At 37.8% G+C, this 13,341-nt stretch overlaps 1 protein-coding gene across 2 annotated transcripts in view; it reads left to right on the top strand.

Moving 5' to 3' along the window:
• The window catches only part of LOC143445884 (dynein axonemal heavy chain 5-like), a 36,837-nt gene extending 25,849 nt beyond the window's left edge, over nt 1-10,988 (top strand). For both annotated transcript variants that reach the window (XM_076945263.1, XM_076945264.1), the window contains 31 exons: nt 181-350; nt 548-659; nt 927-1,167; nt 1,305-1,413; nt 1,492-1,643; nt 1,856-2,040; nt 2,249-2,385; nt 2,531-2,623; nt 2,728-2,940; nt 3,081-3,282; nt 3,426-3,581; nt 3,718-3,872; nt 4,089-4,289; nt 4,484-4,636; nt 4,809-4,969; nt 5,124-5,275; nt 5,371-5,549; nt 5,664-5,815; nt 5,910-6,046; nt 6,193-6,381; nt 6,655-6,858; nt 7,011-7,117; nt 7,279-7,406; nt 7,630-7,795; nt 8,474-8,611; nt 8,794-8,902; nt 9,043-9,149; nt 9,280-9,502; nt 9,614-9,775; nt 9,941-10,125; nt 10,301-10,988. In XM_076945263.1, the coding sequence (XP_076801378.1) occupies nt 181-350; nt 548-659; nt 927-1,167; nt 1,305-1,413; nt 1,492-1,643; nt 1,856-2,040; nt 2,249-2,385; nt 2,531-2,623; nt 2,728-2,940; nt 3,081-3,282; nt 3,426-3,581; nt 3,718-3,872; nt 4,089-4,289; nt 4,484-4,636; nt 4,809-4,969; nt 5,124-5,275; nt 5,371-5,549; nt 5,664-5,815; nt 5,910-6,046; nt 6,193-6,381; nt 6,655-6,858; nt 7,011-7,117; nt 7,279-7,406; nt 7,630-7,795; nt 8,474-8,611; nt 8,794-8,902; nt 9,043-9,149; nt 9,280-9,502; nt 9,614-9,775; nt 9,941-10,125; nt 10,301-10,445 (4,923 nt within the window). In that variant the 3' untranslated portion in view covers nt 10,446-10,988. The remainder of the gene's footprint in view (nt 1-180; nt 351-547; nt 660-926; nt 1,168-1,304; nt 1,414-1,491; nt 1,644-1,855; nt 2,041-2,248; nt 2,386-2,530; nt 2,624-2,727; nt 2,941-3,080; nt 3,283-3,425; nt 3,582-3,717; nt 3,873-4,088; nt 4,290-4,483; nt 4,637-4,808; nt 4,970-5,123; nt 5,276-5,370; nt 5,550-5,663; nt 5,816-5,909; nt 6,047-6,192; nt 6,382-6,654; nt 6,859-7,010; nt 7,118-7,278; nt 7,407-7,629; nt 7,796-8,473; nt 8,612-8,793; nt 8,903-9,042; nt 9,150-9,279; nt 9,503-9,613; nt 9,776-9,940; nt 10,126-10,300) is intronic.
• The last annotated feature ends 2,353 nt before the right edge of the window (nt 10,989-13,341 follow it).

Genomic DNA, 13,341 nt, shown 5'->3' with positions numbered 1-13,341 from the left:
TAAATCGCAGAATAACAAGCTTAATATCATTATAACTTTCTTGTTTCAAAAATATGCAAACTTTCCTAAACGTATCAAAGATGATTGATACGTATGTACAGTATATGGACATTACCGACTTGAATGGATGTATAACCCGAAACGTTATGTGATTCTTCATTACAAAGTTATGACTTTTAGCTTACGCAAGAGGAAGATTCAGATCTAGAAGAAGATGTCTTGCTTAGATATGAAGAAAATGACGAATATGATCAGCAATTTGAAGCGATGAGAGAAGCCAATCTGAAGTCGAAGAAAGTTCAAGTTGATGAAGATATTGCCAGTGCTAAAAAAGACTTAGAAGAGGCGAGGTATAATTTCAAACACCTCTGAACTCTTGTAGAATTAATTTAGTGGTGCAGCGTTCTTAATTATATTGCTCACTGCTCACGCATCCAGTTCAGTTATAGTCACTATTCCCCCACACTGAAGTTCTTACTGGTACACATCATCTGAGAATGTGTATTATTAACTTCCTAGGTATTTCGTTAAAAATATTTTATCTTAGATTAAGTTTAGCAACTGCACGGAGCCAAGTCGAACTGTGGAAGAGCAAAGTAGATCGAGGATGTATTGAAAGGCTAAAAGCGTTCAAGAAGCCGCCCCGGCTTGTGGCACAGGTAAAACTATTTGCTGAACCGACAAATTGATCAACATCATTGAAATATATCTACTACATAGGAGGTGAAACCTCAAAATGACGTCTAAATTAAAAAAGTGTTGAATTCTCTTCCTGTGCTCAAAATACCACCATCAATTGTCAATTGTTAATTATAAATCGGTCAAACAATATTGTAGCATTTAACCCTATGGTGATTTGGGCACGAAACGAAACCCAACGATATAGCTCGTCTCGGCATTCTTCGATAAAAAACAGTTTGCATCAGGTGCTTGAGATGGTGATGATTTTGGTCGGAGCTCAGCCTTGGCTGATGCAGTCCCGCGGAGATCAACATTCACAAGGAGGAAGAGAAGTGAAGACGCCGAAGAATACGAGGAAGAGTGGTGACCACGCTGATGGATCGGACAAATCGGAATCAAGAGTATCATCCGGGAGCACACTGAAGACTGCTAAGAAGCAACCCCGACTTTCAAGACAGATGACAAGAACATCGACAAGTTCTTTTGGTAAGACATTACATTTATGGTAGCTTGTCTTATACAAGAGCTTGTGAGAAAGTGAGTGAGAGTGATAGAGTAAGAAGCGTATACTTCTCACTACAAATGATCAGTTAATTGAAATGTGTCCATATCTCCCTTCAAAGCTGCCGCCGCAACGTCCAGTAAGAACGAAAGCTCGGTTGGACGAAATAAATGGAAAAGCATGCAGAATTTCATGAACGATACCGTACGGTTTGTGGAAATGATACACGGGTAAGAAGTTCACGTTTTCCAAGCACAAAATGAACGTTAGCTCAACTCTTTGCCTTAAAATATCATTTTTCTTTTCAGTGTGGATTGGGAAACTGGTCTAAGCGATGTAATCGTGCAAGATGTCGAGGCGTACTTGTACAAAGGCAAAGAAGGTCAGGAAGGGGTCACTGGAGAAGGGTCACTTCTGTTGGAGCAACAAGCTACAATTCAGCAGAAAAAGGGAACAACAGGTTGGGCAATCCTAGTGAACAGTGCATTAAGTGGTTTTCCATAATCCGTATTTTGTCCTTATATTTGAATAATTGGTTTCAAACTTTTAGGAATGCATTGCTTAAAGTCTTATTTAAAGTTTTATTGCGTTACAGTATTTCTGTGTTGTCTTTATTAATCTGATTAAAAAGGTTCGATCAATATTACTATATACAATATACATCCCATTAAGCTCCTGGTATCACAATATCGGCTGCAAGGTACAGCAGTGAGGATGCAGCGGTATTGGTTGAATACGTGATATCGATCGTGGAATACACGCGTCGTTGTGGTCCTCTGAAGCAGGCGATGGACTATATGCAACAACTAGAAACAGAGCGTGAGAAAATACAACTAGCTGAAATCGACGAGCAAAATGTAAGTATACTTTGCGTTGGCAACCATCTATTGCTATATCATATCCACCTACAGTATCTGATTTATTGCCATAACAAACTTATCCTTTGAAGGAAATATAAAAGTGGATATCGTAGTTGTTTTTTATTAGTTTTTTTTGTGTTGCATTGTGAGTTGTGACAACTTCACTACTTTTTACAATGTATATGACTGTTTTTTCCATTTTCAGCCCGCACTTAAGACAGATGATGGGGTGGGAGAGATTGGTGATGATGAGGATGACCTTCGAACAGCGACGTCTATCGAGGAACTCACCAAGGATGACGTACAACGACTGCAATCCATTGTCAACTCTCTTCAGGAAAAGTTAGTTTCTGCTTTAATAAAAATATTAGTTAAAATAATATAAACGTAGAGAGCATTTAAGATAGTTTCTTTTGCACGTTTCTCTTCATTCGTTTTAAAAATATAACTGACAATAGAATAACTTTTATTGCGCAATAATATCCAGATACGACGAAGCAGTTGTGAAGAAACATCGCCTGAAAGACGAACTTCAAACTTCTCAAGAAAGACTTCGCTCTGCCATCAACACCCTTGAAAAGTAAGATATATAATTTAATCAATAACTACCACGACTTTGCAATCTCATGATTATCGTTTGTATAAAGACATCAGCAAAAAATCTCCACAATTTCTAACCTCTAGTTTAAAGCCATTGGAGGAAAGCTGGAAGGCCGAAATTGATGAAATCATTAGTAACGAGGAACTGGTGACCAATTGCATCTTAGCTTCAGCGTGTCTCACTTATTGTGGTGGAATGACGTCCGATGCGCGTAAGCGCATGACGTCGTTTTACACGCACGTATGCAAGCATTACGAGTTGCCGATTCCGAACAAGATGCTTTTCAACAATTATAGGCAAGTTCAAATATTTAAATACTTAGTGCCATTCTACTAGGAATGTTTTTACCTTGAAACATTTTACGAAAGTAATAAACATAAACGCTTTTAATTTTTGATATAGACGTGCAGTAATTTTCGATTTTTACAATTAATAGATTGCACGAGTTCTTGCTTGCACCACTTGAAATCCAGAAACTGAATACAAAACGGTTACCCGTTGATGGATTAACGCTTGACCAAACATGCTTGCTCAATGCTGAGCACGCCACCTGGTGTCTAGTATGTGATTCTGTTGCAAAGATCATTGACTGGCTGAAAGGATACATGGAGGAAAAATTGGTGGTCGTGCAGTATAGTGTAAGTTTTTTTTTAAGTGAATTTGTTCACTACGGTTTGCAGCTAGTGTACAAGTAAGGAAGTGTGAGTTGGGTATACTTTTAATGCAGTACTTTTTATGTAAAATTTCCTTTTTTAAGTAAATTGTTAATTGTTATTTACAGGACCTTCGGGCGCAGTTTGAAACTAGTTTAAGCGAAGGTAATACATTGCTTGTCACTTACTGCGATGTAAACGAATTGGCGAAAGATTTCCGCTTCCGGGAAGTTTTCCGCCATCGCAGAGAATTTCACACCAGCAAAACTCCATTTAAAATAATGGTAAGATTACTGTATATTTACTGATGATTTTGTCTTGCACTTCCACAAAGACAATCCAACAGTAAGAGCTACTCATGCTAATAGTTTAGGGTTGCCGAACATTGAATTTGTATTAATTGCTTTTCATGTGTAATAGGTTGGCGATCATGAAGTCGAATGCCATCCGTCCTTTCGTCTTTATCTACATACTGCTACTTTACCGCAAGATGTCCCACCAGAGGTGGCAGCTTATACGACCCTGGTATATAACCAGACCACAAGAGACGGTGTAAAGACTCAGTTGCTCGACAGGTTGGTTACATGAAAATGTGGCTTTTCTACTGCGTTTTAAAGAAAATTGAACGATCGATAACTGAAAGTAGTTGGAAATATGCTCCATTCTTATTGTCTTAAAAATGAAAGTCACGATCAAAGATAGCTGGTATAGAGATTGGTAACAAACAAGCCCGATAACAAGCAGTTCTAGTTGCGTGCAGTCCGGTCGTAAACTCTTGTCAACTCTCTTAGATTCATGCGGTTGGAAAAGCCTCGCTTGCGTGATGAATGGATGGGAACGCAGAGAGACAAGATGAAAAACATGAACATCCTCGGTCAGTTGGAAGATCAACTCAAGGAAATACTTGCCGGTGATTTCAGGTTATTGAACGATATATCTGTCACAAAGAAACTTGCTGAGATTAAGAAGCAATATGACGAAGCCACAGAAACGTAAGTTGTTGGTGTTTATTTTGATATTTTGATTACAGTATTCATGGACAAATTTGCACAGTTTATACTGCATTATAATGATTACAATGAACAAAATTGATGTCTCTACAAATATCTCCTACGTCTTATTAAATCCGGGTTCCACTAATTACTGTATTTTGAAGGTCTTGAACTGATGTTTAGCGCTTTTTTAGTCAAAGCAAGATTGATATATCTGAAAGTTCAATTGAGAGAGCGAAAGAAGGATTCACGCAAGTTGCTTTGAGAGGCGCTGTGTTGTATGACGTCACTAAGGTGATGGGAGTGATAAACCCTCTGTATTGTCACAGCTGGCAGCGCTTTGTCAGGTATGATTTACAACCGACGTTTGTCGCAAAAGAAAAAGAAACTTTGTTAGTTAATTAACCATGGAATAATTAACCATATTGTCCACTCTACCAGGCAAGTAATGAGATAGAATAGTGAATTCATAACTAACACCATGTTTCTTCTGGAAGTAATTTTTTTGTTATTTTAAAGCTTGTACGATGAAAACATCCACCAGTCGGAGAGAAGCGCACTTAAGGTCGTCTGCAGCGAGATGACGTACAATATATATTTTACCATCTGCCAATCACTTTTTGAACAGGATCGTCTTTTGTTTGCTTTATTGCTTGCCCTGGAAGTCGAAGATTCCAACGGTATAATTGTGTTTTAGGTTTAAGAGAAAGCTTTTTCTTTATTGGCTTCATGTTTTGTTTGCAAACGAAACCTTTGTTTAAAATACTTTCAAAACCAAATTGTCTGTTATATGACATTAATTAATTATTTATGAAATGGTAATTTATTTTTTAGCCAACGTTAGGGCTGGGGAACGTGAATTTCTCATATCACCTGATTATGCTCAAGCTCATATGAATGCACTTGGGTTACATCCGTCAGAATCTCGATCTCAAGCGAAGAAAGCCTTTGACTGGATGACTGAAGAACAGTATCACAATATACAGGTGGATGATGAAAACACTACGTGTCAACATGAAATATATCGCTTTTCTAGTTTTTTTTCGTTGAGTGTCTTGCATTTTTAAAACTCTCTTTACAGATTCTTGCAATGTATTTCGACTGGTTCCACGATCTCTTTGACCGCATGCCGCGTGATGGACGTGAGATGCAATGGAGGATTCTGTGTGAAGGAGATTCCCCGGAATCACCTCACAAATGCCGACTCCCGGATAACGCCGACGACTATTACACGCCGTTACAAAGACTGTTGGTTATCAGGTGATGGTCGGTTTTTTCAACTATTCCATTTGCTTCAACTTGGCTCGAGTTACAACTTATATATTGTGACCTAACACGTATACCATGTTTCCTCTGTTTCTTGCTTTATTAAAGAGCTCTTCGCAATGATCGAATCGTTCAAGCATCCACTGAGTTTATCTACCGTGTGCTTGGAAAGAAGTTTGTCAGAGATGAAATGCCAGATCTTGGCAATGCTTTGAAGCAATCCGAACCTAAAACTCCGATCATTCTCCTGTTTAGTAACGGTAAGATCTTTTGTCTGATTTTTGTTTTTTATCCACAATTTGTCCAAATACTTTTGTAAATCTTGTTAAGCTTTCGATGTGGTTTGGCTTTCAGAAAATGATCTTGCTTTGCGTTCATGCGAAAGTTTTGCAACAAAGAGCGGTGTCGGCTTCGAGGTTGTCTACATCAATGGATGTGGAAACGGAGAGGAAAGAAAAGCAAGAAAGTCTTTATATCGAGCTATTGAAAATGTACATCGTATCCTAGTTTTACCGATATTAGCATTTTCTTATAAACTTAGTTGTTTTCTTTTGAACGTATTTCAACTTTTAACCAACTATTAGTAACAATACTACGTACAGTAGCTGTATAAAGTAATGACTATTTTCTAATTCAGGGTACATGGATAATTCTACAAAACGCTCAAAACAATCCTACCTTAGTTCAAAGTTTATACTCTCACATTAACGATTGTGCGTCAGTCAGCAGCAGTTTCAGACTTTGGATTACGTGCGAAGCTTCAGCAAAAAAATTGCACACTTCTATATTGCATACGTCCATTAAGCTTGTCGTGGATACGCCGAAGGTAAGCGAAACTGCACTTTTATGCAATGAAGATTTGAAGCTGCAAAGAGGCTTTACTGATTCTCGAAATCGATTGCTACACTTTGATAACGACAATAGAAATGATATGTTACAATTATGGTTTTAAAAAGTATCAATCTCTTGCGTCACTTAAGAATTGCAACCAGTTCATAAAATTTAAATTACTGCAATAATTTGTTCTGTCAAGTTTTTTAATCGCAACTAAAAGGCTTGTTGTGTCGAAGTTTTTTTAACTTCTGACCTCTGTTCAAAGGGCATGAAAGACAATTTGCTTCGGTTTGTCTCTACTCACCTCGATAGTGAGGTAATCAACTCATCCTCCCGTCCAGAATGGCTTCCCTGCTTGCACAATGCCTGCTTATTGCACGGCGCTGTAAGACTTCGTGCGAGACTACCTTCCTGCGTCGGTTGGCAACAACAAGAAGCTTTTCATGACATCAACAGTGAACAACTCTCGGTACCGAATCTCCGTTCAACCCAAAAATGGAAAACCTGAAAACTGATGTTTTTATATTTGCATGGAAACGTTATGATTATCTTGACACTTCGGTACATATTTATGAAAGCAATGAATCTTCCAAAATATTTGATGATAATTATTTTATGCAGGCTTCTATTGCTGTGGTTACGCGGGAGTTCCACGACATACTGGTTGGAAGTAGTGGTGACACCGCGACAAATGTGATGTTGCGTAATATTTCTTGGTCTGGCTTAAGGTAATCGGTTTGTCAACATATTCATTATAATCGACTTTTTAAACGTCAGGATGTCACGTGTCAGTTCTCCTTGTTGTGATATGGTCTGTCAATTGCATTGTGAGTTGGATTCGGGCGTATTGCTGATAGCCGTTTACATACTTTTCCACATCTTGTTGTAGATACCAGATAGCAGAACTTATTTACGGGAACTTTATCACAAATATCTACGATAAACAGGGATTGAATGCGCTCGTAGATTACTGGCTTGCTTCTAGTTCAACCAAAAAAGAATTTGAGTTGCCGCGAGGTAAGCAAAGAAAAATATTAATTTATCTCCATTAGCTCTACAATTATGTTTGCTGCTCCAAAAGTAAGTTGTAGAGCGAATTATGCTAGTACGAAACACTCTGTAAACTGGAATTAACTGACTTTTCAGAAATCCTAAAATGCACCTCAGTTTTGGAACTGCTCGTTTGTTTGTTGTCTTTTCTTTAATGTTATGCAAATCCTCCATTCTTGCCTGTTATTAGTTAAATATCGACTTCCAACGGTGTTGTTCGCGCAAAGTGTGAAGCAATCGTCGATTGTTCAATTGATTGATGTCATCCCACAGCATCAACTGGACGTTGCCGAGGCCTGCAACTTGCATCCCTCTTCTGAAGCCGTGCTAGGAGATGATCAATACATATTTACGAGGTTTCGTATCGTTTAATATCTTCCAAACCATAAAAAATAGTAATAAAATACTGTAGGTACAATGCTGTATACCAATATGATTCTCTGCTTATTCATCGTAAAGTGAAAATTATACAGTAGTCGCCGCTTATAAGATCCACGTCCGTTCCAGGAGAAATGGATCCTATAAGCGGCGGATCCAATAAACGGCGGATCTACTTTAGGTCTCCATATCTCTCCAAACAAGCTCAGTGTGCATGGTTGTTAATCATATAATGTATATGAACGTTGGAAATTACTCAAAGAACACAAAAATAACACATAAATCACTTAGAAAACACAAAGACAGCATTTAAAAAAATCTAAATAGAGTTGTTTGTCGCGGAGGGAAAGTCTTTCGCAGGTGCTGTCAGACAAGGTGAAAAGAAACGTTACAACAGCTGGTGGAAGGCATTTTACTAGGGTTTTCACTACATTTTAGCATTTTACTACGTTGGGATCCACTAACCGGAGTCGTGGATCCACTTAGCGAAGTATTTTGCACCACGTTAGTATGTAGAAATTCCGTTCCACGAGATTTGCCTCCAATAAGCGGCTGGATCCAATATCCGTGGATCCTATAAGCGGCGACTACTGTAACGCTCAATTGGTAGCAATTTAGTTTATCAAAACGTTATTACACTCTTAATTGCTGCGCAGGTTAAATGCTATTTTCGATTTTCTACCGGAATCATCCACACTTTCTCATAAGTTGTATCCAAGACCACCTACCTCCATGACGGTTTCTCCACACACCTCAATCAGCAGCACAAGTTCTCACCCTTGGGTTATTCGAAGGTTCAACGGACGACTTAGAATTTTTAAGACTTGTTTTGCTTCCTTAATAAATAGCACATAACTAGAAAATTTTATTCTCTTTTTTTGCGACTTGTACAATCTTTAAGCTCGCATTGTCTGTTTGGTTGTTCAAACTAATAGCTTTCCTCGGTTTCACCTTAACTATTACTTCAACTCTGCAGAGGAATCTTCGCTACTCATACACATGCTTTGCTGAAAAGCGGAAAAGAAGTAGAATTATGGGAAGTTTGCTATAATGCTCTTCCTAAGATACCAAAATCCTGGAGCAAGGTCAATAGACAGTACTTAATCATTGCTTTTATAACGTGTTTTAGTGACAAAATAGGCATGTATGTTCACTTATGCGCTCTTAACTAAAGGTCACTTTGCTTAATGCATCTTGTTAGTTACCATGGTCTTGTATACTGCAGGAGTACGTGAGTGAACGCATCCGCAAACTTGGCGGCCCCACACCGTTTAACCTCTTCATACAGAACGAGTTAAAGCAACTGCACAAACTACTGGCTGAGATAAAACGGTAATAAAAAAACTCACTCCATCAGTAGACCTTTATTACGTTTTCGCTATAAAGGTTGGACTTCAACTTACTAATCAATATAAGCGCATTAAACATATTATTGTATACTTAAGGTTTGCTCAATTTGCAGAAGTCTAATATCCGTGAAAGCGGCGGTTGAAAGCTTAGATCAATTTGGTGATCGCCTTTCTGACGAAGATGCTTTAATTGCAAACGATCTAAGTCGTTCTTTGATACCTGCTGTGTGGATGGAGCTTGCCGGTGAAACAGCCCCGCCAAATACAACGCCATTGTCGCAATGGTTGAACGACATTGCTTTAAGAGTTGCACATTTTGAACGCATTCTCGCCGTAGTAAGTTGTTTTTTGCCATCCCATTATAGTATTAGATCTATTCAACGCGCTTATTTGTATATCTGCGAGATGTTGTGAAACAGCTCTTAATCATTTTCCTGCTTTTTCAAGGGAAAGGATAAAATTGCCGCGTATTGGCTCGGAGCCTTTTTTAACCCTCATGCGCTCGTATCTGCACTCAAACAAGAAGGGATCAAGAATCACGTCGAAAAATCTGGTAATGTCGACAACGTTGTCTTTCACATTGAAGTTACACAAAGAGATAAAGATCACGTGAGCTTTCCTTTGTAGAGAAGACTAACAACCATCAAACTTGAATTAAATTTTTTATTTAAAAACATAGCTGACATTTAATAGTGAAGTATAGTCAAATGGGCTACACATAATGGTCACACCTCATTTATGAAATAACTTTAATATTTTCCAATTATTTTAAAGTTACGGGACCCACCATCTGAAGGGTTTTTCCTCCACGGCGTGTATTTATGGGGATGCACATGGGATAAAACCAGCGGGGAGATGCTTGATGTGCCCCCTAAGCACGGTCCTGCGTCACTTCCGGTTATACACGTCACTTTTACGACGGAGACAGCGAAATATGGAACGGGTAGCGAAGTGTCGAAGTAAGTATTTCAGTAAACCACTTAGAAAAACATTTGAGTGTAAATATCCCTCGTATACTGTATAGATTTAAACAGACACTTTCTATATTACAACGCACAAGACTAAAACTTACAACTTAATTTTAAAGGTTTTATGTTGTTTAACCATTAATGAAATGGCTATAAAATTTTCCAGGCCTATTGACTACTATTCCTGTCCCGTATTTGTGACTTGCACTAGTACCAGGGATCCCGTTCTTGAATTAGATGTATATAGGGAATCTGTACCCTCATCAAGATGGGCTCTTCGCGGATTAACAGCAACGATAAGACCGTACTAATTCGTTCTACAATGCTATATAATATAAGCTATTCTTACCATTTGCGTTTACTTTCAAGTATAAAAAAGTTTATTATTTTCCTAAATTCCACTTCGAGTTTTTTTTACGTAAGTTAAGCCTACAAATTTTCCTAATTGTTTTTTCCCACTTGTGTCATTTGTTCTTTACCTAAACAGTTTTATTTCTGGTAGGCTACTCTTTAGTAGCCTGCATTCGTTTTGTAGTTCTCACTGTGCTTAATGTTAGATTAGCCCACTGATTAGTTAATCGTGTTCAAACTATTGTTTTCATGGCTTATGTTAGCACTTGATAAATCAATCCATCGTAGATAGGGTAGTTTCACCATCTCACTGTGTGCCATAGATATTTCATAAACCCTTCAGCGACGTTTGTTTCAATCCATTTAGTTATAGTTGTTGCATTTACCACCATCTGTTGTTATGTAGCATTTTTGTCTACTATTGTTTCAATCCATATTTTGTAACACTTCGATTTGCGCCATTTACGTTCATTTGTTGAACTAAAATACAGTAGCCATGTCTATTGTCTAAGTGGATTATAATCTTAAATTAACTCAGAATTTCATACTAAACCGAAATCAAGGTGGCTAAGAGTGCAGAAATTTATTTTTGTTTCTGATATAACAACATTGCAAGGAAATTTTGAGTGGACATTAAAATGTTAAAGTTTGCAGATTTTTGTGCTAGGCACGGCAATCAGGGTCTTGTAGGGAATGAATAAAAGTTTGTTGACGTCTGATCTAACATAACCTCATGTCGAATAAAACCAACGCGTATAGAACTCAAAGCGCGATAAACTAAAAACTAGAGATTCTTTTATCGAAATTTTTTCTTTAATGCGTAAAGAAAGTCATATGCTCGCCTGCTACCAGACAATATCCGAAAAGATGTGGCCAACTTACACCTCATTGATCATTCCCTATAGTCGAATGCATATACTTTTAAGCTGCATAGACTGTGCGTATATGGTACCTTTTTAAGTGGTAGCCGCAAGCGAGTCACTTCAAGTTCATTTGGCAAGTTTGCGTTGTGAATTTAAGTTTACTTTGAAAATTTGTTTGCTTGTGTACAATATAAAAATTTGGATTGTTAAAACAATTTTTGCGCTATACAGTACTGTTTATTAAGAATCAAATGTGCCAGTTACTGCATTCTAATGTAGCAACCTTTCAAAAAGTGGAGTTTCCATTTACTATGCATGTAGCCATGGATCGCTTGTACCAAAGTCTTTATATTAACCTCTATAGATTTCTATGGTCTTTGGCTTGTATTATATCTATAGATATCTTTGACTGTACCATGTTTGGAAATTACTATAAAACCGCCACGCGTGTGCGCGAGAATCTAAAATAAATCTGTAAAATCCATGTAAAAATTACATTAGCATAAAACTTTGGGGTCTGGTGCTGAAGTGCACAAACACAGAATGCCTTTGCATACTACCTCGCAACTGATATTGTGACGTCACGTGGCTATAAGCTTCTGCACAAACCCAATCTTTCAATGCTTTATAAAATTTCCCACAACAATCAAGTGAGAAACTGGAGAAGAACTGTGAGATTGGAGGTTTCAAAACTGACTAAGCTTCTGTAGCTTTGAGCAAATATACTGTTACCAGTGAGTCTATCTTCAGCTGTTAGTAATACTGCATTTTGCATAACACGAAAACAGGATACGATGTCACCACTCAGTACCTATCGCGTATAAACGGTGGCTGGCCGGTTGGGTAAGTTAAAGTGAGGTGCTACAGTTTTTCCTTATTATTGTGCAATTAGGCTAGGCTACTTAGCTTTCTCTATTTCACCAGAAAAACTGTACTTTTGAAGTTATTTTCACAGCTAATTGTTGACCAAACTTAAAGAATTTAACGTGGCCAGATATTCTTTTAATAAGTTGAAGTTAACCTAAATCTACCATTACATCTACTTTTTAAGCCTAATTTAATAGACCCTTTCCGAGTTATGACGACCATCTTGTTTTGTGTGGTAAAAGTTTTTCGATTGCCTGTACTTGTCGACCCACTTTGTCTTTTTTAAATTGCAAGCATTTTGGGCATCAGCTTACAAAAATATTGCTCAGGTGGGCAGCACATGACTTTCTTTACGTATTAAAGAAAAAATTTCGATAAAAGAATCTCTGGTTTTTAGTTTATCGCGCTTTGAGTTCTATACGCATTGGTTTTGTTCGACATGAGGTTACGTTGAACCAGGCGTCAACAACCTTTTTTGCGCCAGATAATTAATCATGAAAACTGACGATAGCGGCCCAAATTCCCACTTTGTTCAATCGGCCTCCAAGCAATAAGCTCATTTTTGATAGGGTGGTCCAGACAAATTAATCTTGCTGGCCGGATCTGACCCGTGGGCCGTAGTTTGGTGAACCCTGCGTTAGATGATCAGCATAGCATGAGACGTGAAATGTGTAAAGGTTTGCATGGTATCTGCGGCGCATTACACATGTAATTTTTGCCTTCTATTTCAAGCAAAGAATAATAGAGTTGACTTAATATATAACAGTAATTTTGATTTGCTGAATTACTTTAGTTACACGATCTGACAATACCACGCAAGCTCTAACGTATTTCATGTCATATGCTTCGCTGACAATGTTGCTAGATGTCATATCCAACAGGTCTAGTGCGTAGGATTAAAACCGCTGTAAATAAGAATTAGGAATCATATTTTCGTAATTTTTTCTTTATGGTGTAAAGAAATTCATATGCTCGTTACCTGTTTGAAATTGCTATAGTCTGATCCCTAAAACGCATGAAATTTAAAAAAGAATCAAAATGCGTCAACAGTTTCCATTCTTAACAATCTTAGGCAATGAAAAATATCTTGCTACCCAGCACCCATACAGTAACTCGATAATGGTCT

This window comes from Clavelina lepadiformis, chromosome 2 (assembly GCF_947623445.1).
Source record: "Clavelina lepadiformis chromosome 2, kaClaLepa1.1, whole genome shotgun sequence".
Lineage (NCBI taxonomy): Eukaryota > Metazoa > Chordata > Ascidiacea > Aplousobranchia > Clavelinidae > Clavelina > Clavelina lepadiformis.
The sequence above is the reverse complement of the archived record's forward strand: the minus strand, read 5'-3'. Positions and strand labels throughout refer to the sequence as shown.